The sequence below is a fragment of the Trachurus trachurus genome (assembly GCF_905171665.1).
Source record: "Trachurus trachurus genome assembly, chromosome: 23".
Taxonomy (NCBI): Eukaryota; Metazoa; Chordata; class Actinopteri; order Carangiformes; family Carangidae; genus Trachurus; species Trachurus trachurus.
In genome coordinates this window covers 6,122,064-6,149,604 of record NC_139912.1, presented here as the reverse complement: position 1 = coordinate 6,149,604, position 27,541 = coordinate 6,122,064, and the positions used below count along the sequence as shown (strand labels likewise).

Below are 27,541 nucleotides of genomic sequence, written 5' to 3'. Positions count from 1 at the left end.
AGAGCCCGCCCTCTTATTCAAAGCCAATTCCAGTGTGAGCTGAGCTGGCATCGCCACAACAAAGAGTTTCTTTTTCAATTTTAAACAACTGAAGTAAGAGTAGCTACTTGTTTTAATTCAACATTTTGGGAAATACACTCATACAGCACTTTTAACAGCCGTACAGTAGGCTAATAAGAAGCTAGAGCTAACCGCTAGTTTCAACCTAACTCTTTGCCAAAAGTAGCTCTAAAGCTGGTTATCATGTTTTCAAAAAAAATTAAACAATTTGTGATTTAATTGGCATTATAAGGCATTGTTGACATTGGACTGTTTATTTACACAAAGGCTATGCTAGCAACCACATCTACTCTATGAACTTAGCACCTAATGGCCTGGTCAGACCAACGTTAAAAACATGAATATTTGAAGGTTGATTTTAAAATAAAATGAAATTAGATAGAGAACGTTTTAAGAATTTGTGCAAACTGTTTTTACATTGTCTTACTGTCCCTTGACAAGCGAGTTAGCCTAGTAGGCTACAGTCGATCAAGCTAACTGACTGTTATCAAGTTAGCGCATTAACCCTCATTGTGTGAATTGAACGTACAAACAATACAATACAATACAATACTAAACCATGCTGTGAAGACTGAGCAGTTTCGACTTGACTGGTGCTAGCAAGCTAGCTACTGTAGCATGCTAGTTAGTCCAGTGATATCAAGCTATAGCTTCAAGAAACTTAACGTAACCATGCACGTATGGTGTGACCAGGCCTTTCGACTTATACAACACACAAATATGCATATTTCCCAAAATGTCAAATTATTTTTGTTCAGCTTTTCCACACCCAGCAAACGAACTTCTCGTCATTTGCTGATTAAATTTTGGATTCCCAAAGTCCCGTCCCCCCCGGCTTGACACTTTTGCGGTCGGAGAGTCATGTTTTTGTCGACTGTCACGCGGCGACTTGGGCTCCACAGTAATATACATACAAACACCTCGATGTATATTTACTATGTTTTAGTGAGAACAGCATAGTGAGTTGTCACTGGAGATGGAGTCAACTTTACTATGTGGTAAAAAACGACAACAAAAAACAAAAAAACAAAAAACACAAACATGATGGGGAAAGAGAGAGAATGAAAGAGAGAGTGAGTGAGAGCGAGAGAGAAAAAGAGAGAGAGACTATGATAAAAGTGAGAGTAAAGAGAGAGAAAAAAAGGAGAGAGTGGCAGGGAGGAGGTTGTGAAACAGTACAACATCAGACAGCCACTGGAACATAACAACACAGAGAGAGACAAGTATTAGGAAAAATGGTTTAATATAGGAGACAGAAGCAAAAAACTGCATCACACAAGAACATACGTTTACAAAAATAATTCTGACTGCTTCAGCTACACAGTTAGTTCACAGAGAAGGACAGAGAAACCGGAAAAATCTAAACAGCTAAAAGCAAAAAAGTTTCTAATTAGTTGATCTCTTTATTAAACTAATACATTAATCCACTGAAGGTGACTAAATATTTCTATTCCTTCTTTTTCTATAATTGTCTTATCGTGTAGACGGCACAATACAGAAGTCAAATGAAACTTACCGCTGTTGTATAGACAAACTTGCTAGAACTATTTATAAAGCAAAAATGAAAAGATCTTGACACTCACCTACCCTCTGTTTTCGGAAAAAGAACCAAAAAGAAAGAACGAACTAAGAAAGAAAGGTAGAAAGAAAGAAAGAAAGAACAACAACACTCAAGTGAGGAAAAAGAAGTGAAAGAAATAAAGCCAAAGATCTTCTAGAAAATCTTATATCAAAAGCCAACTTTCTTGATGCCAGCTAGAAATCATACTCAGGGACCAGTCAGGGTCAGGCCACACCACCAGGCCAGACAGCTTTTTTTCTAAGATTTTTTTGTTGTATCCTTTAATCTCCAGTATAAAAAATTCCACTGGTACAAAATGCATAAGTACAATCAGTTGTAGAAATAGGAAAGCCTGCATTTTTTGTACTTTTTAAATCCCATCCAGTGACAGATTTCGAAGTGTTGTCAAACAAACATACATCACGCTTACAGGATCCACTGAAATGCATTGACTTTGGCTTCTCTCAAGACAATAACTTTGAAACTACTGAAAACCTTTTTGAGAATTGAAAAGAAAAAAGAAAAACAACAAAGCAAAGAAAAGAATTTTTAAAGAAATTGGATAATTTCTACAGACAACAAGCTCTTTTTTTCTTTACGGCACGGAAAGAGAGAGAACACACAAAACATTTTTCCTCAAAAAACTTGACATAAGCCATAATGCAAAGAAACGACAAGTTCAATTTTTTTTTTTCCTTTCAGATTTCATTGTTTGATAAATAGCACTTAAGATAATTAAGAAAGAAGGAGAACAGAGAAGTGAACAGTGACGAGATAGAAAGATTACAACGAGCATCGGCGATGACAGCCCCTGAGGTGAGCCGCTCCACAGAAACTCTGCGTCTACGACCCTGTTGTGCTTCGACATTGAAACAAAGACGTTTAAAAAAAAGAAGAAAAAAAAGATGCTTCACACTGTGACTGTGCAACATCAGGCTGTGTGCAACTCGGTGAGATTTGGCAAATATTACGACATATTCTCGGGACAGTGGGAAAAAAAACTAAAAAGGTCTGGGATAATAATAACATAATGGAGTATGCGGCCTCCACACTTGACGGATAAAAGGTTTACGTGAACGGCGCGAACGGAGTGAGGCGGAGATGTGACGATGTGCAATCGTTGTATAGTTCTGGGATGCAAAGGTCGTTTTGTGTTTTTTTTTTTTGTTATATACGTTGCAGCGACGTGAAACCCACACACCGTACAGGTAGTTATGGCTGTTTGTGGCACTGATTACTGCGCGTACTGCATTTTAGGTAAAAAACAAAAAAAAAAGAAGTCTGCTTGCCTCCCTCCATGAGATCAGATAAAAGTTTGGTATTGGGTTTTGGTCTTTGAAGAGGATAATGAAAGCTGTATTGCCTTCATCTCGGCTGCGGCTGTTGTTTTGCCTGTGTGGACCTGCGGACGTGACCCTTCCTCTCCAACCAACAAGCGTTTTTATTTCCCCTGTCGCTATTCCAATAAGACGTCTCTCCACATCGCCCTGCTTCTAATAACCCCCGCTTAGCCTGGGAGACAACAACCGAGGCAGGTAGGGAGCGGCATCCTTCAAACAGGCGCCTCATCTCACTTCTTCTTTTTCTTTCTTTCTTTCTTTCTCCTTTTTTCTTTCTTTCACTATGCTGCGAGGGACAAAACGGCCATCTCAGCCTCTCTGCTCTGGCCGATCGGACAAAATGGCGGAAGAGCGAAAAAACCCAGACTTTGACAAGTGGGGAGGTTTAACCGTACACAAAAGTGAACCTGGACTTGGCACAAATCACTGACTTGACTGACTGACTGACTGACTGACAACATCTTCTAGTCTTATAATACTGATACAACGCTCCCTGGTTAAGGCGACTGGTGAGCTTCTGTAGAAAATAATGCTGCCTTTTTTTTTTTTTGTCTTTTTCATTGTTTTTTTTTTTGCAGACCGTAAACTAGGCTTTCAGGGAGGGGGGTAAGGGGGCAGTTGAATAGACTTTGACAACATTGTGCCATGTAAACGGCTCGACTATGAGAATGTCAATAACACACTTTGGCATCTAAACATGATTTTGGCCCATTACACCACAAGACTCAGACACGGAGAAGAAGTCTTACAACCACTTTTTAGAAAAAAAGAAAAAAAGAAAAAACGTCAAAGGAAAAAGTTTGGCGGCAAAATCAAAACTCGCTCCGGACTGTCCCGCCTTATTTTTTTTTTTGACTATCCGACGGCGACGTGTGCTTTTTTTTTCTTCTTTTTTTTCCTCAAAAGACCAAGGCTTGTTTGTGAATGAGCGAGTCTTGCCCTGTGCTTACATCATGAAAGCGAAAGCGTGCTCGTCTGAGGTGATACACAAAAGTAATGATCCTCGCCGTCTGAGACAAATGGCGCCGGCTACAACTCAGAAACATTTTTTTTTAAAACCCAACAAAAAGGGATAAGAGAGATTTTGGTGAAATAAGGCTTCGCGTATGACTCTCACCTCAGTTCTTTTTTTTGTTTTGCGGCAGAGGAGCGGGAGAAACGTGCGTGAAAACGATCAAAACCAAAATAAACGGAAGCCTGATGTCTGTTTGTGTCTGTGTGTGAGATACTAATAGAGAGAGAAGAGGAGTGCAAAGATTTGTGGTAAGGCTTTGATGAATCAAACGGCTGTACAATGGCTAAAAATATCAGTGCGTGATTTTTGCGCGCGTGCACGTGCTGTGTGTGTGTGGTTTTTAAAGTGTGTGTGTGCACGCTGGCGGGCTGTAGCGGTCGCTGTAGAGGCTTTCACACTCAGGGGCTCTCATGCACAACAACAAAGTAAACTGTGAGGTCTGCACGAGAGTGTGTGTGTGTGTGTGTCCGTGTGTGCGTGTATATAGATATATATATGACACATGGGCACTTTTTTTTTTTTTTTTTTTTTTTTTGTTTTACATCTTTACAAAGAAAAAAAAGCAAACATGACATTTTCAGGCAACAAGACCACAGAATAGCAAGTTAACAAACTCTTTTTTTAAATCTATATTTTAAATATGAGGGATCCATACAAAACACTTATAATAAAATACCCATGTTATCAAATAATTTCACAAGAAATACACTGACGCGCTAGGCAGGAAGTACCTTCAGAATTTGGCACTAAACTCCACTGATCTTGTCTTTTTTTCTTTATAAGACATTTTGCTGAACAACAAAACACATCTAAATATTGTTTCCCACGAGAGAAATAAAATAATAATGACATTGATGCTTCACAAGCTGACATTATATATATATAGATATATTTATATTTATATATATTTTTAGGAATTTTATATAGCTAATTAACCAACGAGTAATTTAGCAAATAGGGACTCCTTAAAAAAAGAAGAAAGTAAAAGAAAAAAGTAACTATTATAGTAATATGAAAGGCTTTGTCTATTGTTCAAGTAAACTGATTTTTTAGTCTTCTCTTGAAAAACATGAGACATTTAAGACCGTTAGACTTGTGATGAAACCACAACTAAACTCACGAGAAGCACCGACGTTAACGCGGGTTACAGGTATCTTAGTATTTTTTTTTCCTCTATACATTTAAACAGTAGAAAATATAGGTCATTTCATCATGTGCATTTAAACCACGGATTGTCTATCTGTGAGTCAGTTCAGCAAAAGGTGACACAAGTAGGTAGCATTTCTCCCCCCCAAACAGGGCAAATGTCTTTTTTTATTTTTACCTTTAAACTACTCTAGAAAAAAGTGGTTCTATATATAGACTTTGAATGAGAAACAGAGCCACTTAAAATGGCCTTATCAAAAAACTTTACACTGCCTGAAAAATGTAAAAACCATTAGAGAGCTCTGAGAGAGTCTAATATTGATCAGACAGTTTTTTTCAAAACTGTTTGGAAGTAGTCTTATATTTCAGAGAAACTGGCGCGGACTGCTTCTGGCCCGCGCTCTGTTTTTCATCGGCACCAGAAGCAAGATGACGCGCCAATTCCTGTAGTGAACTTTCAAGTTTACTTTAAATGAAGAAGGAAAAGAAAAGCAACAAAAAAACCAAAACAAAACCGAAAAACTGACACAAAGAAGAAGAAGAAGAAGAAGAAGAAGAAGAAGAAACAAAAATAATGCAAGAAAACATACTGAATGGAAGTCACTTTGCCACAGGTTGTTGTTTGTTTTTTTTCTCCAAAAAAAGAACATTTTTGTTTTTCCATAAAAATCTCAGTCTTTTTTTGTTGTTTTTTTCATATGAATGCAGCTTTATATCTTTTTCACATTGATTCATTTTCTCTCCCGCCCCCCTTTCCTTATCGCCTCCCTCCCTCCCTCCCTGAAACACTCCCAGAAAACAGATCCAAATGAGGTCACATGCAAAAAAAACTAACAAAAACAAAGCAAAAAAAAAAAAAAAAAAAAAACACAAAAATAAAGACAAAAACTCATAAAAAAAAAAAATCAACGTCCAAAAAAGCTAAAAGTTCAAAGTTCAAAAGGTCAGTAGGCGGCGGAGGAGTAGGAGGAGGAGGAGGAGGAGGAGGAGAACCAGGTTATGATCAGGTGAGCTCGGAAAAGACATCAGAAAAAACAATGACGGGGGAGGAGGAGGAGGAGGACGATGACACTTTTTTTTTTCGGTGGGGGGAATATTTTTTTTTGTTTCGTTTTTGTGTAAAGTTTTTTTTTTTTTTGGACGCCACGGAGACATGCTAGGCAAACGATGAGCTATAACAGGCATGGAGATGGGTTGTTCTAAAAGGGGGAAAGAAAAAACAGGGGAGAGGAGAGAGTTACACACAGAGAGCCAGAGCACCACACCACTACAGCATTTTATAAAATCAGGAGAAACAACAACAAACAGCAACAACAACAAACGAACAACAACAACAATGCAAACAGCAACACCACTCACTGATTTCATTGGCAATTTTTTAGCTTTGATTTTGTTGTTTTTTTTTACTTTGTAATAGAAAATGATATTAATGTTATATGTCTATACTAACAAGCAACAATTCACACACACACACGCACACTCATTCATTCATTCATTTTTTCATTCATTCATTCAATCATTCAATCATTCATACACAGATACACAAAAAACAGAGAGCACCCAAAGCTTTATCCATCAGATCCCAGATGGATGTTGTCATTTGGGAGAAAATAGTTGTTCATTTTTTGGGAGGTGGGGTGGGTCGGGTCGGGTCGGGGTCGGGCGGGGGGGGTGGGTCTTTTACTTTTACTTTCTATTTTTTAAAATTTCTTAAATCTTCAAAAAAAACAGGTGGAGGGTAGGGGTTGGGGGGAGGGGGGCTACGAACAAACAAAAACGGAAACACTCAAAAACAAAACAAAAAAAAAGCAAAGGAAAAAAAAAGAAATTATAAAGAATAAAAATAAAATAAAAATAAAAAAAAAAACGCGAGGAAAAAGGTAGAAATTGGACAAGTGAAGAAGTAGAGTCCCACTACGGATGGAGAGAGGGAGAGAGTGGTGTAAAGAGAGAGAGATGGATGGATGGATGATAGATGGATGGATGGATGGGCAGCACAGAGAAGTGTATGTATGTGTGTGAAATGACACAGGGAGGATGGACAGCGGTGGTGAAGGGGGGAGGGGGAGGAGTGTGTGTGCGGTTCAGATGGCAGCGGGGTGGCGGTGGCGGCGTGTGTCGTGATTGTGGTTTCTGCACTGAAAAAACATGAAAAACACCGGAGAACCCAATTCCACGAGACTTCTCCACAAGGGTCTACTTTAATGATGCTGTATACTTTATAGGAGTCCAATAACTTAACGATAGGCAATAAATAAAATCCTTTTTTTTTTTCATCTGAGGCAGTAAAAATGTTGTATAAAAATAGAACTGCTTTTTTTACAAATAAAATTTACAGGCCTGTGGCTTTCTGTACTTTGAATTATTTTTTTTTTTAAATCTTTCAACAAACATCAAGTATTTTCAGTTACCCCCTTAACCCATAAACTCTTTTTTTTTTATTAGTAGTAGTAATATTATTATTATTATTATTATAGCCTTCATCAAATTCTGGATGTTATTTTGAAAATGCTCTACATGCTGTAATATCCATTTCACAACAAAGACCAATGTGATCTGACCCAGAAAAAGTAGTTTACTAATTATTTTTTTTTCATCTTCTGAGAAATAAAAAACTGTTTTTTTTATTTTCACATAAATAATACGACGCAGCTGGAGTGTGTCTGTGTGTGTCTCTGTGTGTGTGTCTGTGTGTGTGTTTGCTTTTTTTCTTCATCTTGTGGTGGTGGAGTGTAACTGTATGGCAGGCTGATGTTGCCATTGACTATAACTGTAAAGAGGCCACTAAGATTTTTGCAGCCTTTGCTCCCGGGTTGCCAGCAGGCATAGAGGGGTTTTGGAGAAGCAGCGGCGGCCTGCAACCAACACCGCGGAGGTCAAAGGTCGAATGTGCATATCGGCGTGCGTGTCAAAAGGAAAAAAAAAGAAGGTATTTAAAAAAAAAAAAAAAAAAAAGAACCCTTCGCCAGGCCTCAGGTTCACATCGAGAGAGAGAGAGAGGAAAAAAAATTAAAAATCATCATGGCTCCTTTGTCTGTACCTCGGTTCTGGCTGTAACTAGTCTTTAAAAATGTATAAATAATCAGTGAGAAAGAAAAAAAAATTAAATAACTTTTAAAACAGACTTCTTAAAAAAAAAGCTACCCAAGATAGCTACTTCCTTCCATTGTAAAAAAAAAAAAAAAATTGCACAAAGTAATGACGGTAATGGAAGCGTTCATGTGTGTCACAAAAATAAAATTGTAATAAATAATAATACTTGAAAGCTAACATAAAAATCTTCAAAAAAGCAAGAAAAACAAGAAAAAAATAACAAAACAAAAACAAGGCGTGTGTGTCTCCCTCAGGGTGGTTGTAGGTCGTCTCCCCCTCCCTCCCTTATCTCCATTCAACCCTCCCACCCACCCAACCCCACCCCCCCCCCCCCAGTCCCTGTGTAGAGAGGTCGTGGCTCGGTTTGCTGTTTGTTTTTGTTTTTTTGTTTTTTTTTTCATTTTCATTTTTTTTTTTTGTGGGGGGACTTACCCTAGCAGTGCTAACATGGGGAGCAGATAGACCCTAGTGCTAAGATCAGTACGGTTTGCTGTCGTTCTTGGAGCGCTTCAGCTGCACCTTCAGCCGCTTCATGCCGATCTGGAAGCCGTTCATGGCCTGGATGGCTGCCTGCGCCGACACTGGATTGTCGTAGCTGACGAAGCCTATAGAAGTGAGAGGTGGACACCAGAGAAAAGTGGAGAAAAACAATGAAATATATGTGCATTTTCCAATTAACAAACTCATTAAAGCAACTACAAAGAACTTTTGACTGGATATGAAAAAGTCTCTAATTTCGGCTGATGTCTCTGTATGACCTACAACAGCAAATGAGGCCATTGGCTATTTCTAAATAGTCTTAACTCTATACCTTCGGGAGGCAGTGGTCGGGTCGGTCCAGCGGATGAAACGATTTATTGCACTGAGACCGGAGGAGATGGCACACCTGACGAGGCTATAAATTAGTATCGAGTTGTTGCTACACTAGCCAGTAAAAACAGAGCTCACTGGCTGATAACTGGGACGGGATCCGCGAAGAGAAATCTACCGCTTTTGTCCACAGGGGTCGCCAACATCAACACAGACTGAAAGTTCTTTGTAGTTGCTTTAAATTAGCATACTGTTCAATAATGAAAGATTAGCTGGTACCATTTGAGACCAACACTTAGCATAATAGGCTCAGCTGGCTAACGTCAGCCAGCATGTTCGCTAATGTTGGACTGTGTTTATCTTAATCAAATAGTAAAGTAGCATTATTAAAATAATTATTAAACTGTTAGCACAGTTGGCCGTCAAAAGTTTTAGCTAAAATGGATAGTGAAATTAGCTCTGTGTTGGCTGTAGTCTGTTAAAATGTTGGCTTTAAATGTTTCATGGAGTCAAAGTAGTTCCTTTATAGACCAGGTAGTAAGGAAAGTAAAAAGTTCAAACACAAGGAGTGTAAAGTAGCTAACAATTTTGCAAGATTAGGCTGTCTTTCTCCTTACTTTTACAGTTGCAGCCTAATAAAATAATTGATTTGCATGATTAAACTAGGTTCAACTCAAAAAGAAGTTAGGCTACTGTTAATATCCTGTTTCACTTGTTGAGAGTGAGGTATCTAAAGCTATCTAAATGTAGCTAATGTGTTAGCTAAAATAGCTAGCAAACAAATCCTAACTAACAGCAGATAGATTACAGAGACAACAGTGCTATTATTTCAGTTAGTCTATCTTCCAGTTAAGATATCTCCCCAAATCCCCAGTTTCCTGCCAGTTAAAGGTTGTAATGTATCTTCTCTTTGTTGTGTAATGTAATCGTGCACTGCAGCAGATTTCCCTCCAATTCTGACTCCCAATACTAACACACAGGCGCAGACCAAATAAGCTCCTACGTGATGGATCTTGTTTATTTACAGCAACTATGGTGCTTCAAAATTAAGGCGTAATAATAAACCCATGTTAAAATGCTAACACGAGACACCCTCACCGTGTTGTCTGCGTCTTGAGATCTGATTTATCTGGATTACATTTACATCTACATTAAAATACACCTCTGGTACACAATAAGAGAAGATTAAACTTTAATGACTCCCCCGAGGAAACTGGGTTGTTGCATCAACAAAACAATGAAAGAATAAAGCTAAGTAAAATAGAACAATAGTAAAACAAATAGAGGAGGCAGGGTGACAGTGGTTCCAATGTGAAGCACTGTAAGTCTGCAAAACAAGTGCACTAAAATCCTGAGACTAAAAGCACAGTGTCTGCTCCAAATATACCACACTAACAATTTAACCAACAACTTGACCGGGGCCACTGGGGGTCAGGATGTCAGAATAAAGTGCTTTGGAGCAGACAGCGAGGTTATACTGTGTTTATTTTTCTGCTGTCTCTCCCCACAAAGCCATTTCCGTGCACACTTCGCTTCCTCCTGTAATATTTGCAACCTCTAAAACTGACAGTAAACTCCTCGTCTCGCTTGTCTCACATCCATCCTCACAATCTGACAACTATCAGGCAAATTTGTCTGGCTCCTTCTTGGATGTACGCTTGATTTATTTTTGTTTCCCCTATGAAATATTGAAATGCTTTTAGGTTTTTGGTACGTTTGAGGCTTTCTTGTGTGTTTTAATTACACCTCATTCAAACAGCGTCTTAATATTCGTTATATGTTCCGGTCCGAGTTCAGGAGCTGGATCCCTCAAAGTCATGATGCACCAACAAATAAAGCCTGTTGTAATCTGGTACGTATCTTCTCAGCCCAGTAACAGTATCGCTCACTGTTTCCTGGTGCGTTCAGGTGATCGATGCCAACTCGTTAAGTCTGGAAACATCCCTCAGCCCTTCTAATTACCAGGTATCCAGATCGGGGGTCCTGTAATTTTACAAATTTTGTGCTGTGCACTGATTAAAATACCATCCCGGTTACTCTAGAAATTAATTGGAGTTAAATAATTGTAAAGGTACCAGATGAATGCCGTATCCATTGTACCTATAATTAGAACCACATTACAAACCTTTTCCGGGAACCTTTTTGAGGAATTAACGGAACATATGAGTTCCTTTCTGGGGATTTATTAGGAAACTATGGGACATGACATCCACATAAGCCGAACGACCTAATTCGGTTGAATATTTTTGCCTGAAAAGTTGACAAGGAGCACCTGAATGCACCATATTTTTGATAAGATAATCTTTCGTCCTGTTTGCGATCTTTACCAACGGCCTAAATCCTGTATTATTTTGCAGCGTCTTCATGAATCCAGTCCCTGAACTCGGACACAACCAATGAAAATAAAATAAAGGACATATATAAAACCCAGTTTTCCGGGAGTTCGTACCGAAGCACTTGCTAAGGTTTGTCTGTTTGTCGATGAAGACTTTGGCAGAGACCACGTTTCCGAAAGGCATGAACATCTGCAGTATGTCCTGGTCTCCAAACTCCTGGGGCAGGTGGTAGATGAACAGGTTGGCACCTTCGGGACCTGGTGGGGTAGGGGGGAACGAGATGCAGAGCGGGTATAAGGTCAGAGAAAGGTTTTTTCATTCAAGCAAACTGCAAGAGAGGGAGCGTTGTGCATTGTGGCGACGGGCTCAGCTCTGCTGTCGTCATAGGAACGGAGCTGAAGCACACCGCTTAGCACAATATTGCATGACCTTGAGTTTGTTATTGCCTTTAAACAACATTCTGCAATTGTACTGAACATTAAACAAAGATGAAAGCTTTTGGTTTTCACATAATAATTATATTTCTGCTCTCGACGAATACGACGAGCTCCCTGTTCTCTTGCTATTGCGTGATTCATTCATTCTTTCAGCGGAGTGTCACAGGTCGACCCCCACCCTCCTCCAACCACACATCCTAATCATCCTAATAGGTCAGACCTCTCAGAGTCATTAAATATGCCCTCTGTAGCTAAATGAAGCCGGGAGGGAGGCGAATATTTGTCACATCTTTGTCTCGCTGGAGGGTTTTGAACTTCTCGATGGACTGTCAAAGAAAAGAAAAGCATCTTTACAAATTTATCTTTGTTGGAAGCAGAGAGATGAGAAGCACACAAACAAACAGTGTGAGGCTCTGTTTGTTTTACGAGACATTTCATCATCTGGTTTGTATTCAGCGCTGTCGTCTAAAGCTTTTGTGTAGATTTCACTTCAGCCGCCAGGATCTGTGTGAAGGTGGCAACAGCACTGATTCGCACTCTGAAGAATTTCACGTTTCATCCTCCACAATATAATGAAATTACATGTACGATTATCACCAAGAATACTGATGATATTCATAGAGAGAGGTCTGATCAAACACTTAAGTGTCAGAAGCATTCAGATTTCATTTTTAACCAAAGAGATGGTCGAATAAAAACCCTTGAAATGAAATAGTATTTAATAATTGTTCATTTCTCTGTTTCTATACTTAATTTTCAGATGATTTTTATTTATATCTGATATATGGGCATTAAGATTTGAAGAAATAAGCCTTTGAAGAAATAAATAAATGTATGCTGTGTTTTAAAATGAGGTTACACTGCCAAAGAAACATGACAGTGTGTGTTTGTGACATTTTAACTGTATATTACACCACTACGGCTTATTTATTACCATAATCATAATAATAATAGTTTTTAGCCGCATTTAAAGCTCCATATTCTACACTTGTCTCAGTGTATTTCCATCTCCTCTCTCAGTTTCAATCTCTGGAGCTCTAGCAACAACAGGTCGGTGTCAGCCAATCAGAAGAGACCAACCAAATCCTACAAGTGTTGGATGGATGTTTAGGTCCAGGTGGTGAGGAGGCGGGGCATTTGATGACTGTTTTGTTGTGACATCACAAAGTGACAGGAACTGGTTTTAAGGCTCAGTTTCTGAATACAGGCTGTGTGCATTTCTCTGTGGACTGAGGCTTTGATACTGTCGCAATATTAATATAGAACCTAGAGCTGCTTTATAATCACACTACACATGGACATCTACCTTTATACTGTATGGAGCTTTAATATAAACATCTACCTTTATACTGTATGGAGCTTTAACACAAACATCTACCTTTATACTGTATGGAGCTTTAACACAAACATCTACCTTTATACTGTATGGAGCTTTTCTAGCCTCTAGAAACCCAAATTCACAAAAGCTTTCTACATGTAATGTAGTGTCTTCTGTACAAAATATTAAACATGTAAAAATAATTAGAAATCGTTTCCATCCAAATTCGAAATATTTGTCTTTTAAGTTTTTGTACATTTTTGAAATTGGGTCTGAGATGTATTATGCAATAAGTTCCAAACCAAACCATCATAAATCATCCACGTCAGTCGTCTCATCCTGCCCCCAAGTGGCAGCGCAACAAAACATTTCTGCTCCCACTTATCAAAGCGCTTATTCTGCCTCTTTGAGTCTGAGCCAACTCTTTGGGTGGGGGTGTACCATTAGCGATTTAGCGCGTTTAGCATTCTATCTATCTATCTATCTATCTATCTATCTATCTATCTATCTATCTATCTATCTATCTATCTATCTATCTATCTATCTATCTATCTATCTATCTATCTATCTATCTATCTATCTATCTATCTATCTATCTATCTATCTATCTATCTATCTATCTATCTATCTATCTATCCATGCCAACAACAGCAAAATGAGCTGTTTTTAAAGCAGGATTTCTACTAGTTATGACTAGTTATTTTCACTCACACCTTTGTGGATGCTTAATGAGACACTCGACTTTGATATAATATAAACATTTCTACTACTTAAAGCCATGTTTCCAAAGGCTTTAATACAAACACCTGGAGCTTTGAACCTGGAGCTGATGAAACCCCCGTGTTACTGACCCTCTTTCTGGCTGCCGGCAGCCCCTTGCTGCTGCAGCAGGGACTGGCTGTAGAGGGTGGGCAGCGCTGCGGCGGCGTACTGCTGGATCCCTGAGTAAGCCTGCGTCAGCGCGTCCATGGTGCCCGCCGTCCCGTTGGTAAGCCCTGCGCCGCCCAGGCCTCCGTTAAGAGCCGCCATACCTGAGAGCATTTGAGCAACTTTACATAAAACCCAACAATAAAGAAAGAAGAGTGCACTTACTCATTAGCGCTCCCATTGAAGGTTGTGTTTTTAATACTACACATACACACACACTAACACACACATTAACGCAGACACGACTGTTACTAGACGCCACACACACACACAAACACACACACACGCACAGAGACTGTACTGTAAGTTACACACAAAAACACACCAACATCAATACTTTTGTCGACACAACAACATCTGACACAACACACACACACAGTCTAAGTATCAACACAATAAAGTACAATATGAGTGTATGGCTGATGACAGCCAGAGCCGCACACAAGGCGAACTGGAGATAAAAAAAAAGCACAAAGCGACTCATGCACACGACACATAAAGACACAATGTCGACAAAACAACCGTACAGGATGAAAAACACCAGAATAATGGCGTGAAAACACACTTTAGAGGCGACTAGCGGGCGGCGAGTAATTCACAGCCTCCTAAAGAAACACATTTCCCCCCGACGGCCCCTGTTTGCTTATCTGAACAGTTCTGATGGAACTTTTTGTGCTTTTTATTTCAAAAGCCGTCGGCCACTTTGACTCCATTAGTGACAGCGCTGCTCACCGCCGCCGCCGGGACCGGAGGGTTTATCTGCTTCTTTTATTTATTTATCTATTTTTTACATTTTTTACATTGTGATGTGTGATACCTACAATACCGACGGCCTGCTGCACCTAACACTTTTTGTTTTAGGGATAACAGACGGGCATTATGGGTAGTGAGTGAGTGAGGAGTCTGGGTTTCAGGGGAAATATGTGTGTTATTTTGAAAAATCTTTTTATTCTAGTGTTTTTTTTTTTTTTTAGAGTAATAGTAGTATTCAGGCTGGTTTCACATCTGCACTGTACTTCAATGCTTTTTATATTTCTGTTCTGTTTTCCTCACTTTGTTTTTCTGATTTCGCCTCCACGTCTTCTATAATCTCTGAACTGCCCTGTATATTAAACCTGTTTTTACAAATAAGGCTGCCTCGCTGAATCAATACCGGATGATTTGCGCACTGATAAACAGGCAGGAGGACGCCATGACATGTGGATTTAGAATAAAATGACGAAAAATAATAATAAAAAAGACAAACTGACAGATTTATCTGTTAAGTAGATATTGAAATTCCAGATAAGCCGCTCAGGTATCGATGAGAGAAACCAGATGACTGTCCATCTGTGTGATCTACTCCTTTTTTTTTTCTTTTTTTTTAGAGAAGTATCACAGTGGGGGAATTATCTTCACTACTGCACAATGTAGAGCGGGGGAAGTCAAAGATCAACGGCGAAGGTCTGATAATCGGCGCCTCTCCAGCCCTGTGACGTCTCATTTTAGGGGGTGAAGACAGGCGCATGCATGGAGCGAGGGAGGGAGGGAGGAAGAGGAGGGAGGAGAGGGCGAGTTTAAAAAGTGAAGCAACGCAGCAGTAACACTCATTAGTTGCTTGTAACAGCTTAATATCACCACGGAGGGCAACTTGTCTGAGGGGGTCTGACATTGGCTCGGTGTCCTGTCGCCTCACCGTCAGACACAGTGAAATAAATTATCACCGCCGAGCGCTGGATTATAGGTCACTCATTTATTCAGGAATAATTGCACCGGTGACCTTTGCAATTCAATTAAGGCCTAGATGTGTTTAAATGAGGCCGGTTGGTGGTGGTGGTGGTGGTGGTGGTGGTGTTTCAGTGGGGTGGGGGCGCACGGAGAGGAAGGGAAGGGTTAGTGGGTACAAAATAGGATGCAAAACGAAAGCGACCCTGTTCGAACATGCGTGTGTGTTCATGTGTGTGCGTGCGTGTGTGTCTGTCCTATGTTTCTGTACCTGTGTGCGCTCTAGTGGACGGCGTATATGATTTACACAGCGGATACAGCTTCTCCAGCCAAGGAGCGCTAAAGGTCAGAGGAGAATAATGTGGTGGTGGAGGCCGGTGGTACAGGATCTCTGCTGTCATAACAGCGCTGATTAAGATCCCAGCCCCGTCTCCCCCAGAGGTCAGAGGCAGGACACACACACACAGCACACACACACACAGCACACACACACACACACCGCTCCAACGTGGAGTCGATACAATCTGCACGAGGGCGTAGACGCACATGTGTGTCCGTCGAGTTTCAGGAAGTTTTAAGACCTCTCTGAGAACTTTTTGCCAAGTAAATAGTCAAATGTTTTTATATTTTTTATATTTTCTTGGCTTGAAATTGTGGCATTTATTTTCTTTGTACCATAAATTGCCAAATTTGGCCATTTTGGTGCATCAAATTGGAACCGTGGCACAGGTCCAAGCCAGGTTTGGAGGGATTATTACATGTATTCCTGGTGTGAACTCCAATAATCTGTATTTTATTAAATCAAAATAGTCATAGTTTGTATATTTGGTATGCCATTTCTCATATTTGTAATTTTTGATAGGTAAAAATGGCACATTTTATGTTTCTGACATGAAATTGAAGTTTTGTGGTTTTTGTGCACAAACTTTGATGACTTGTGGACAGGACTTGGGTTTAAATGGGATAAAATTGTAGAATCTTCTACTTTTCTTTTTGGCTGGAAAATGCTCAAATTTTTGTCACTTTATGGAGAAAATTGGGGGAAGAAAACGATCAAATTCTGTGTGAAAAAAACGGTACTGTAGGTGTCGACAAAACATTTCTGCCTCTGGGGTTCAAACCCCCGTGAAGAAGAAGTGACAGGAAACACAAACAAACAAACAAACAAAAAAACACAACACAAATGTGAGACAAAACTACGACACGGTCCCACACAGACACAGACGGGTGTCGCAGCAACACGCCGACTCCGCCGGGAAACGACACCAGCTCTCCTACAGCAAGCACAACCCCGCACACAACCAGGAAGCGGATGGAGAGGATGGAGGAAATGGATGAATGGATGGATGGATGGATGGATGGATGAAATACCCTGTGCTTGGATGAATGGGTGAGGCAGCCATCTTTGAGAGAATGAGGACAATTTATTTACCGGTCAGAGACACAGAGAGACGGCAGGAGGAGGTTCTCCCAATCAAAAATGGAGTTAAGTATAAAACAAGGTGAATTATTCATCTAAATTTGAATTTGAATTTGTTTTCTTCATAAAAAAACCTTTAAAATCATCCACATCAATCACACTGTGGCGACTGTTGTGTTGTGTTGTGTTGTGAAGCTGCGTCTCTCTGCGTCCCTTCACACATCGTGGTCCTGATGCTGTGAATGGATGGATGGATAAGGATGTATGGTTGTAAGTGGAGGTGTAGGGGTGGGGGGTGGGGGGGTGGAGTGGCTGATGGTAGGGTGAATACTCACTGTTGACGCTACCTGCTAGTGCATTAATGTTGTTCAGGCCCACGGTGGCGCCTGCCAGGCCTTGCAGGGTGCCCAGAGAGGTCAGAGAGTTCATGGCGCCGGCGTTGGAGCTGGCTGTGGTGCCCGCTACTGGGGGGAAGACAGGAGGAGGAGGAGGGGGAGGGAGGGAGGGAAGGAGGGAGGTAAAGGAGACAAAGAAGCAGACGTGTTATACAAGCTTTTAACACGGCTCCTCCAGTTGAGGTGAAGGTTTTTCCTTTTAAAACACAAATTGAAGTCTCATTCAAAATCAGCAGATTGTCAGATTTAGTGAAATATTTATGTTACGGCTGCAACAAGTGAAACCACTGCTGAGAAGACTCGACGTGTTCAGGAGGAGTTGTGGATATGAAAAAAAAAAAGTATTTTGTAAAGGAAACCGGTGTTAAGTTGATCAGCGTCCATATTATGTTAGAAAAGACGACTATGGGATGTGGATCCAGGTTGAAAAGCTCGAGCCGTGACACCGTGATGCAACGGTATTTAACCTGCAGAGATGAATTTAAACGGCTGTGAGTCCACAGGTGCAAATATAGAAAAACTAAAAGAACTCACTCACTTTATCACTCTAACTTCCTGTTATTGAAAAAAATAAATAAAAAAATAACACCACGACTGTGACGCAGAGTTAAACCGTGACCTCGTCTCAGTGAACGTTTTGCAGGACTCGAGCAGCCAACTGAACTGAACTCTTATTCTTGCAGAGCTGCAGCTTTGTGTCTGGGTAAAGACGTTTATTATGATTAAATGTGAATGGAGAAAAACTTTTGACATGAATCCCTTCGAACTAAACATTAAAGGGATAGTTCAACATTTTGGTAAAAAAATTGGCCCATTGCCATAATCCCTATAGTCAGTAGGTTTGTTACCTTTAATTGTCGGTGCAAGCTGTTTTTAGAACGGCGGAGCAGAGCCGTGAGCTGCTCAGAGCTACGCTATACGAAGGCTAATGGGATTTCTTAGTTTTCCTCATCAAACCCATCAAATACACAATCCAACAATTCCAAAAGTTGTGACCTGCACATTCGCCACGCTATGAGATAATAACAGAACGTTACCAGACACAGTTGTTTGAGAGGTAAATTCATGCAAAACTGCCCCCCGCGTTCGTGTCGGGGGCAGTTTTTCAGCGAGCAGTCTCTGTATTTACCTCTAGAACAACTCTGTGTGGTAACGTTCTGTTATTATCTCATAGCGTGGTGAATGTGCAGGTCACAACTTGTCCACCAGAGCGTTTTGGAGTTGTTGGATTGTGTATTTGATGAGGAAAACCAAGAAATCCCATTAGCCTCCGTAGTGTAGAATGCTTCGCCATTCTAAAAATAGCTTGCACCGACAAATACAGTAAAGGTAACGCACCTACTGCTATGACTATAGGGATTATGGCAATGGGCCTATTTGCTAAAAATGTTGAACTATCCCTTTAAATCTTCTCCACAGTGGTTTCATTCTTTCGGTGGATCTGATTGGATGGCCTGAGCAGCAGCTTGAATTAACCTGGACAAGCTGCAGCACCTTGAACTCTGCATGTAAATATCACATGGAGATGAAAACACGTCTTCTGATCAGATATTCATATAAAGCAGGACTGAGTGCTGCATTGAAGGTGATGCTGTAATGGCATTAAAAACAAACAAACAAACAATAAAAAAACCCAAAACAAATAAATAACACAAGCACCATCCAAAAAAAGCAAACACACACAGTGTATGTACAAAAAAAAAGGCGAGAGCACAGTCAAACTTCTTTTCTCATTCACTGTTTATTTAAATGACGTTCTCCTCGAGCACAGTGTTGGGTTTCAACCACAGTTGTCACAGACACTTAAACACAACAAGAACACAGACTCTCACACATACACAGACACACACATACACCTTGAAAACACACACAACAGTGTGAAATGTGTGCCAGAACTACTACAGTATGTGAGTGGTGGGTGGGTGGGTGAGATGGCAGGAAGTATGGTGCACAAAGCTCCTCGCAACCTTGTTCTATTTGAAGATAAAATAAATAAAGAAATAGATAATAAAGAAATAAAATCATCTATTCGTTTACCCCCTTGATCTCGTCAAAGCGATGCCAACAAAGCAGGATTACCAGTGAATATATTAAGAAATGGTGCGATAGAGGGAGCATTATGTCGAGAAAGAGAAAGAAAGAAGGACAGAAAAAAAGAGAGAAAGAGAGAGAGAGAGAGACGCTGGCCTGTCTCCATGCAGAGCTGTCTATATTTATCAAAACCGGAGAGACGTTTTCAGTCTCATTGACACATGCAGTGCAGAGCGCCACTCATTCACACTGAGCAGCTCAACCTGAGCGTGTTGCCATTCAAGGTGTGACTGATATTCAGAGAGAGGAAGGAGAAGAGGGGGCATTCATGCCAGCCTGGGATGGAAGTGGTGTAAGCGTTAATGTGGAGGAGCAAGAAGAAGAAGAAGAAGAGGAGGAGGAGAAGGAGAGGGGTGTTGGTGGGGGAGGAAGAGGGAGAGGAGGAGGGGGGGAGGGACTCTTCATATTCATGCTCTGTTGGGAGTGCGCTCCAACAGAGACGGCAAAAAAAAAAAAAAAAACCAGGGCTGCTGAAGCGAGGCCGAGCCGACATGAAAGGGGAGAATGATGGAGCAGAAACAGGGAGCTTGTCAAAAGGAGGGCAGCAGCGAAAGACGAGGGCAACGAGAAGGAACACAAGGAGAAGAGGAGGAGAGGAGGAGAGGGGGAGGAGGAGGAGGAGGAGAAAAAGGGAAGGAGAGAATCTGAAGGTGGCGATATTTAACCTGAATCCAGTTGAGACCGGGTAGTTTTTAAACCTCCCACACACAGAAGCCATGAACACAGACACACACACACTAAAACATACACATACACACATACACACACGGTACATGCACACGCACACACACATACACATACAAGTGCGTGTATCGGGTGATGGCGTGGCGGCGTGGCGGCCGGGCCACGTGGTGATGCGGACGTGATGTGATGCGTTCAAAGACAGGACGGCGGCGCAGCGACAACAACACAGCATGGTCTGGGTTTCTGTGTGAAGATGATGGAGCACACACACACACACACACTGTGGTGGTGGTGGGGGGGTCGACAACAATGAAGGTGGCGGTCATGTGTCGGCAACGATGATGGTTGATGGTTGGCGGTGGTGGTGGAGCCGGTGTAGGTACCGAATGTGACCGGGTTGCCAGATTTGTCCGGGGGCCGCAGTTTGTGATGTGACGTGGCACATCGTGATTGGTCGTGGTGACGTATTAATGCGTTTACGTGGATGGATGCTACAGTGGATGTTAGCGAAGTTAGCCACTTCACCCCATAGTAAACATTGGACTCATTTGTCACAAGATACATCTCTTCTAAGGATGTCACGATTATAAATGAAATGAATAAATGAATGTGTAAAATGCTCAAATATAGTTAAAATATAATTACATTACTCATTGTTAACACAAAACATTTACAGTATCTATTAATATAGGACCAATTATTAATCCCCCAGGGGAAATGTTTGAAATATTCAGGTCATAAATTGTCATTGTCATGTCTATACCAAATGTTTACGTTTATTTTAATCTTTTATGTTTGGTTTTGTTTTGCTTTTGTATAACAAATGACATGCTAACATCTAAATTCCTATACCAATTTAACGTTACGTTAGTTAAATGGACCAGTATCTGTGCATTTACCTTCATTTTGGTATCTGCCGATATGGTTCCAACAATCTTTTTTGGAAAGTAACGGTATTTAGGAATCTTTACAATTAATTAATTGTGGTGTTTAATACCACGAATAATTGACATCCCTAATCTCTTCTTAACAGTTTGACACGAAAATGGCAATTTTCAGATGGACAATTCAGGAGAAAATGAACTCTTCTCACGAGATTTGGCACAGATCTCCTAGGCAGCGTCAAACAGATGTCTGCGAACGCCCACGCTAATTACAGTATCTTAATCATTTTCGTCACTGTTAGTTGTGTAAATGTTTAACGTTATCATAAGAAAATATAAATCGCTCACTTTTGTCTACCTACAACTTTAATAAATCCTCACGACCAATCACGATGTGCTACGACGTCATCGCAAAACGCGGCCCTCGGACAAATCTGGTAGCCCGGACACATTTGGTACCGACACCGGGATCACGTGGGGGTGAGGAGGAGGGGTCGGTGGAGGGGTGGAGGGGGGGCGACAACACTTGGTAATGGCAACGGTGGAGAGCGGAGAGAAAAAAAACGTAGGCAGGCGTTGGTGGTGGCGTCGGACCCCTTCCCCCTCCCTACCCTCCCCTCCCCCTTTCCCGTCTCCCTCCCCCGACCTGAGAGGCTGCGGCGTTACCTGGGCTGGTCAACGCTCCCAGGGAGGCGGCGTTGGAGGACAGGGCGTTTGCGGTGGACGGGCTGGCTGAGTTTTGGGCCGCCGCCGCCGCCGCCGCTAAAGTGGCCAGGTTCTGCAACTGCAGAGCACTCATACCTGGAGAGAGGAGCCAGAGAGGGTGGTGTCAAACCTGGGGAGCGAGGCTGAGGCTGAGGAGGAGGTGGAGGAGATGATGGCGGCCCGGTCTGGACCGGTTTGGCCCGGCCCGGCTCGGCCCGGGACAGTGAACCACAGGACAGCACTGAACATGACAGAGCCGCTTGGTGTCCGAGAGATGAGTAAAGTCTCCTGCTCTGGCTTCAGACAGTGTGTGTGTGTGTGTGTTTGTTTGTGTGTATGTGTTTTTTTTTGTGTGTGTGTGTGAACAGCTGATTTCACAAACAAGCCCCAGATGTGTTTGAATCAGTAGAAGCAGCTGTTGTGTTGTTTTAGGGTTTTGGTGCTTTTTTTTTTCTTTCTTCCTTTCTCAGAGGCAGAAAATAATCGGAGTGATTTAGTTCAACTCGACTGATCCAGTCATGATTATCTCAGGTTATTTATCTCTCTGATGATGTGAATACGCTGCAGGTACGGTGGCCCGGAGAGCTCAAAACACTCTGCAACTTGTGCATTTAGTTGTTTTTGTGAATATTGAGCTCTCTGGGCCACCGTATGCAGGCTACTGTAGCTTCACCTGATGCAGTGTCGTCACTTCAGCTATTGTTTCCCCTAACGCTCTGAATCAAACAGAAACACAAAATCTGAGACCTTAAAGGGATAGTTCAACATTTTGGCAAATTCTTCTATCACCATAATCCCTATAGTCATAGCAGTAGGTTCATTACCTTTAATTATCGGTGCATGTTGTTGTTGTTGAGATCGGCGGGGCAGAGACGTGAGCTGCTCAGTGAACACAATGGAGGTGAACGATACAGGTCCTCTGTCCCTCATCAAATTGAATCCAACAACTCCAAAACGCTCTGGTGGACAAGTTGTGACCTGTACCGTTCACCTCCATAGTGTTCGCTGAGCAGCTCACGTCTCTGCCCCGCTGATCTCAAAACAACATGCAACGATAATTAAGGGTAATGAACCTACTGCTATGACTGTAGGGATTAAGGCGGATCTGCCAAAACGTTGAACTAGCCCTTTTAAACTTTGGTTTTTAAGGTAAATCACTGCCTTTATAATGAGTATCATCATTATTATTTAAAAACAATCAACATTAAAATGAACTAATAAAGTTTTTCCAGCCATGTTTCATTGGCTACACAGCTGCAGGGCCGTGTGTAAGTTCGAGCCCAGGAGCTTCAATGCTAACTACTGCACCACTGTGCCACCCTACGTGATTTACAATAAAAGTATATAATGATATAAATATTTCATGTTTGTAGCTGCTTTAAAGGCTTAGTCTGTGAATTTAAAGAGGCTACTTTAAAAACATCCATGCAATACAACTGTTTTTTGCAAATCTGTCAATAAATCTATCGATCATGATCCAATATCAGCACCTATTCTGTACTGTAGTCTACTGTAGTGTACTGCAGTGTCGTGCACCTGCAGGCTGAACCTCCTCTCTGTTAATCAGCTCTGTGACATTAACATATGCGCCTGTGCTTAAGCATAATTAACGACCACGTGCCAACACCTGAATGATGGCGGAGCAGAGGCTGTAAAACTCCTTCTGTGAATACAACTGCACCTTACCTCATGAATGTGAATGTGTGTGTGTAAATGTGTGTGTGTGTGTGTGTGTGAGGCCTGAGAGTCAGTCACCAGAGCAGAGCTGCGTCTTACCACAGAAGAGGAAGAAGAAGAATTTGCGTCGTTGTGACTCATGAGCTTGTTGTTGTTGTGGTTGTTAGAGTTACAAGTTAAAAGAGGGAGGACACTGTCAATGTGAGGTGTATGTGTCGTATATACAGTCTGGATGTATATACAGTACCATGGGAATACACACACGCACGCACACACACACTAACAAAAACACACCCACACGCACACATACAAATAGAGACACACACACTTACATACACACACACGAACAAGACGCCATGGAGGAGGAGGAAGAGGAGGAGGAGGAGGAGGAGGAGACCCGTCCTGTTGGTGAATGGGGGTTCGAGGTTCGTACTGTAAACATCCCATACAAAGATATCACCCGTCACCCGGACGACCAAACCCCCCACAACACACAGCCAACGACAACAGACGGCTGACGGACGGACTCGTCGCCGAGATACACACTCCTGCTCACAGGTGAATTTAAAAAAAAAAAAAATAAAACAATAAAAAGAAGAGAGAGAAAGAAAAAGAAAGAAAAAGCCGAGCTCCTAAATGAGCTGCTGCAGCAGGAAGTGTGTGTGTGTGTGTGTGTGTGTGTGCGTGCGTGTTTGTGTGTGTGTGTGTGGTATAATGAGCATGTACATTCAAGTGTGACTTTTATTTTTTTTGTTTTTTGTTTTTTTACTCATCCGTGCTTACGAGAGCAGCGAAGCCAAAACCAATCTTGTTTTCAAAGCCATTTTCTCCAATTTTCTGTGAACGCATCAAAAAGCTAAAATGGATTTCTATCTGTGCGTAAGGTGGGAATCAAACAGGCACCGCCGCCGCCGCCACACGCTCGAATCCCACGCTAATTCATCCGCTCTTGTCTTCATCATCATCATTGTGTCAGGTTGTGTTTAAACGATGACATCACCGCTGTGTTTATGATGTAAACACATAAGTTGTTGTTGTTGTAGATTTGTGTTGCATTCACTGTCTTTTCCCTTTCCACCTCTCTTTTTCTGAGTCCTGCCTCCTCCTCCTCTTTTCATTCATCTTGCTTTCTTTTTATTCTTCCTTTACTACTCTTCTTCTTATCTCACAATCTTTCTCTTCTTCTGTTCCTACCATCTTTCCCTCTTTTATTTTTCGTTTTCATCACTTTCACTCATGGAAAACGGAAACATGAAAGTCCTTTTTTATGTTTCCCTTTTCCCTTTCATTTCCTCCTCTCCTCTCTTTCTTATCTTTTCCATTGCTTCCATGTTTTTTTTCCATTTCTCACTCCTTTCTCCTTCTCACTTTCCATCCTCTTTTCCTTCTCTTTTCTTTTCTTTCCCGACACTTTCAGCTCCTACACCTCTCCTCCTTCCTTCTCTTGTTCCTTCCTTTCATTCACTCGTATCCTTTCATGTCTTTGCCTTCCCATTTTCTCTCCTCTCTCCCTCCTCTCTTTCTTATCTTTTCCATAGCTTCCATGTTTTTTTTTCCATTTCTCACTCCTTTCTCCTTCTCACTTTCCATCTCCACTTTTCCATCCTCTTTTCCTTCTCTCTTACACTCTCTTTCAGCTTTTACACCTCTCCTCCTTCCTTCTGTTGTTCCTCCCTTCCTTCCTTCCTTCCTTCTCCTTTCATTCACTCGTATCCTTTCATGTCTTTGCCTTCCCATTTTCTCTCCTCTCTCCATCCTCTGCTCTATCTTTCCTTCACCTCCCTTTCTACCCCAGCTTTCTCCTCTCCTCTGTTTTCCGACTCCCTCTCCTTTTCTTCTGCTCAGGCTGAATGACAAAGACGACTCTGTAGCAGCAGCTCTCTCTCTCTTTCTCTCCCTCTCTTTCAGCGCAACCTCTTTTTTTTTCTTCCCCCCTTTTTCCTCAAAGCAGCTCTACACCAATTCTTCCTTGCATTTGTCAAAGGCTATCTCCCTCATTGAACATACATTTTCAAGACAGTTATAAGGAGAAAAGGAGCAGGCAGGAGATAAAAATAACTGGGTTAGAGGGGAATAAAGTAGAGATGAAGCTGCACAGAGAGAGAGAGGGAGGAGAGGAGGCGAAGAAAGAGAGACAGTGTGCGACAAATACAATCTACTCCCCACATCAGAGTCGGAGTATCCGGGCTGTGCAGATGGTACGTGAGTGTGTGAGTATGCATGTGTGTATGTGTGTGTGTGTGTGCAGCCTGTATGGCAGAGCCGGGGCTGCACCAGGCTGGCGTTGGCTGCGTCTAATTGAATGCTCATTGGTGTAATTGAAGCCTCTCAGCTCTGCAGCTCCTCGTGTTAAAGACTGGGACCAGATGTCATTCAGCTGTCTCACATCTCCTGCCAATCACTAATGCTCTCTCTCTCTCTCTCTCTCTTCTCTTGCAGATGGACGACTAACAGATCTCCAGATTCAGACTACGACGTTACTCGCCCCTTGCTTCCAAATCCAAATCCTGCAGCCTATTTATCCACGGGTGTGTGTATGTGAGTGTATGTATGTGTTAGAGCTCGACAGCAGCTGAGTTGGCAAAGAAAAAATATACTGTAAGATGCACAAGGACACGAGGCCGAGGGGGCTCGCCATGATGCACCTTTCAGAAAAAACTTCCCATCACACACACACACATACATACGTACATACACTCTCTGATCAGCTGGCGCACGATTAAAAGCTGAAACCTCGCCGAGTGACGGAGGAAAAAGGAGGAAGAAGAAGAAGAAGAGGAGGAGGATAGAAGGTGAGATGAGGAGAGTATTCTGCAAAAAGAGGCTTTAAATAAATAGAAGAGAAGAGAAGAAAGTGGCGAGGAGGAGGAGGAAGATCTCTAATAGACGGAGGATGAGAGGGTCCCTGAAAGTCTCAAATAACCTCAATTTGAAGCCCTTAAAAATTATATTTCTTAAAGACATAGATTTTTATCTTGTTCAGCATTTAATAGTTGGCTGCTTGAAGGCGCTCAGGGCTCAGATTAATACAGAACTGGGTTAATACAATATGCATTTTTTATTGCATCAGCTTCACCTAAGAGAATCAAGCATCTGCTCCTTTACCACTTTAACGTCTTTTTTTCACTTCCTTGTTTAAGAGGGAAGAAAAAACTTCCACTGTTGCAGAATCGGTTGATTTTCATTAACGTTTTTGTCTTTATTTTATTTGATTATTTCAAATTGGCCATAAAAGGTTTTACTGTAAAACGTGAAAAGAGAAGAAGAGGACGAGGATGTAGCCACAGAGCAGTAGATGGCGCCAGCCTGCAGAGCAACACACGCACCCTAAACAGAACAAAAAAACACTTCTAACTGTTTTTTCTCCACTTCCTCTCCTCCCCCCCCCGTCTTTTTTCTTTCTTTCTTTCTTTCTCCTTTTCTGTGATTCATCCATCCCTGACAAAGCCTCGGTGTTACTGTTACACGCCCAGGGCACAACTCTTGTCTGGCCTCATTAAAAGATCAAGATAAATCTTAGCAACAGTTAATAAATCTTCAGGGCAAAGATCTCTCTCTTTTTTACTCCGTGCGCCACGCGAGTTCATCTGTTATGCTCTTTGGTCGTCTTTTTAGAAGTCTGCGAGAAGAAAAAAAACAAAAAAAAACAAGAGAGGTGCAACAAAAGACAAAGAAAAAGTCCACACAAGCCGCGGTAGATCGTGGTGCTTTCAGGGGCAGCGGGAGAGGGAAGTATCGACTGTTGTTGTTTTGGTTTTTTTGTATTTTTCTTTTTTGGACTCACCGGCCATCTGCTGGATCCCGCTGAAGGCTCCTAGGTTACCGGAGGAGGTTGCCTGCTGAAGCAACTGATGGCAAGAGAAAGAAAGAGAGAGACAAAGAAAGAAAGAAAGAGAAAGAAAAAAAACAAAGTGAGCCGTGTGTATCCAGAACGCTTC

At 41.6% G+C, this 27,541-nt stretch overlaps 1 protein-coding gene across 1 annotated transcript in view; it reads right to left on the bottom strand.

The window, feature by feature from the left end:
* Window positions 1–1,319: 1,319 nt before the first annotated feature.
* The window catches only part of celf2 (cugbp, Elav-like family member 2), a 228,946-nt gene continuing 202,724 nt past the window's right edge, over window positions 1,320–27,541 (bottom strand). The window contains exons 9-14 of the mRNA XM_084000051.1: window positions 27,388–27,451; window positions 17,503–17,628; window positions 13,968–14,147; window positions 11,475–11,618; window positions 8,648–8,820; window positions 1,320–6,321 (exon numbers count right to left, since the gene is read on the bottom strand). Of these exons, the coding sequence (XP_083856177.1) occupies window positions 8,693–8,820; window positions 11,475–11,618; window positions 13,968–14,147; window positions 17,503–17,628; window positions 27,388–27,451 (642 nt within the window). The 3' untranslated portion in view covers window positions 1,320–6,321; window positions 8,648–8,692. The remainder of the gene's footprint in view (window positions 6,322–8,647; window positions 8,821–11,474; window positions 11,619–13,967; window positions 14,148–17,502; window positions 17,629–27,387; window positions 27,452–27,541) is intronic.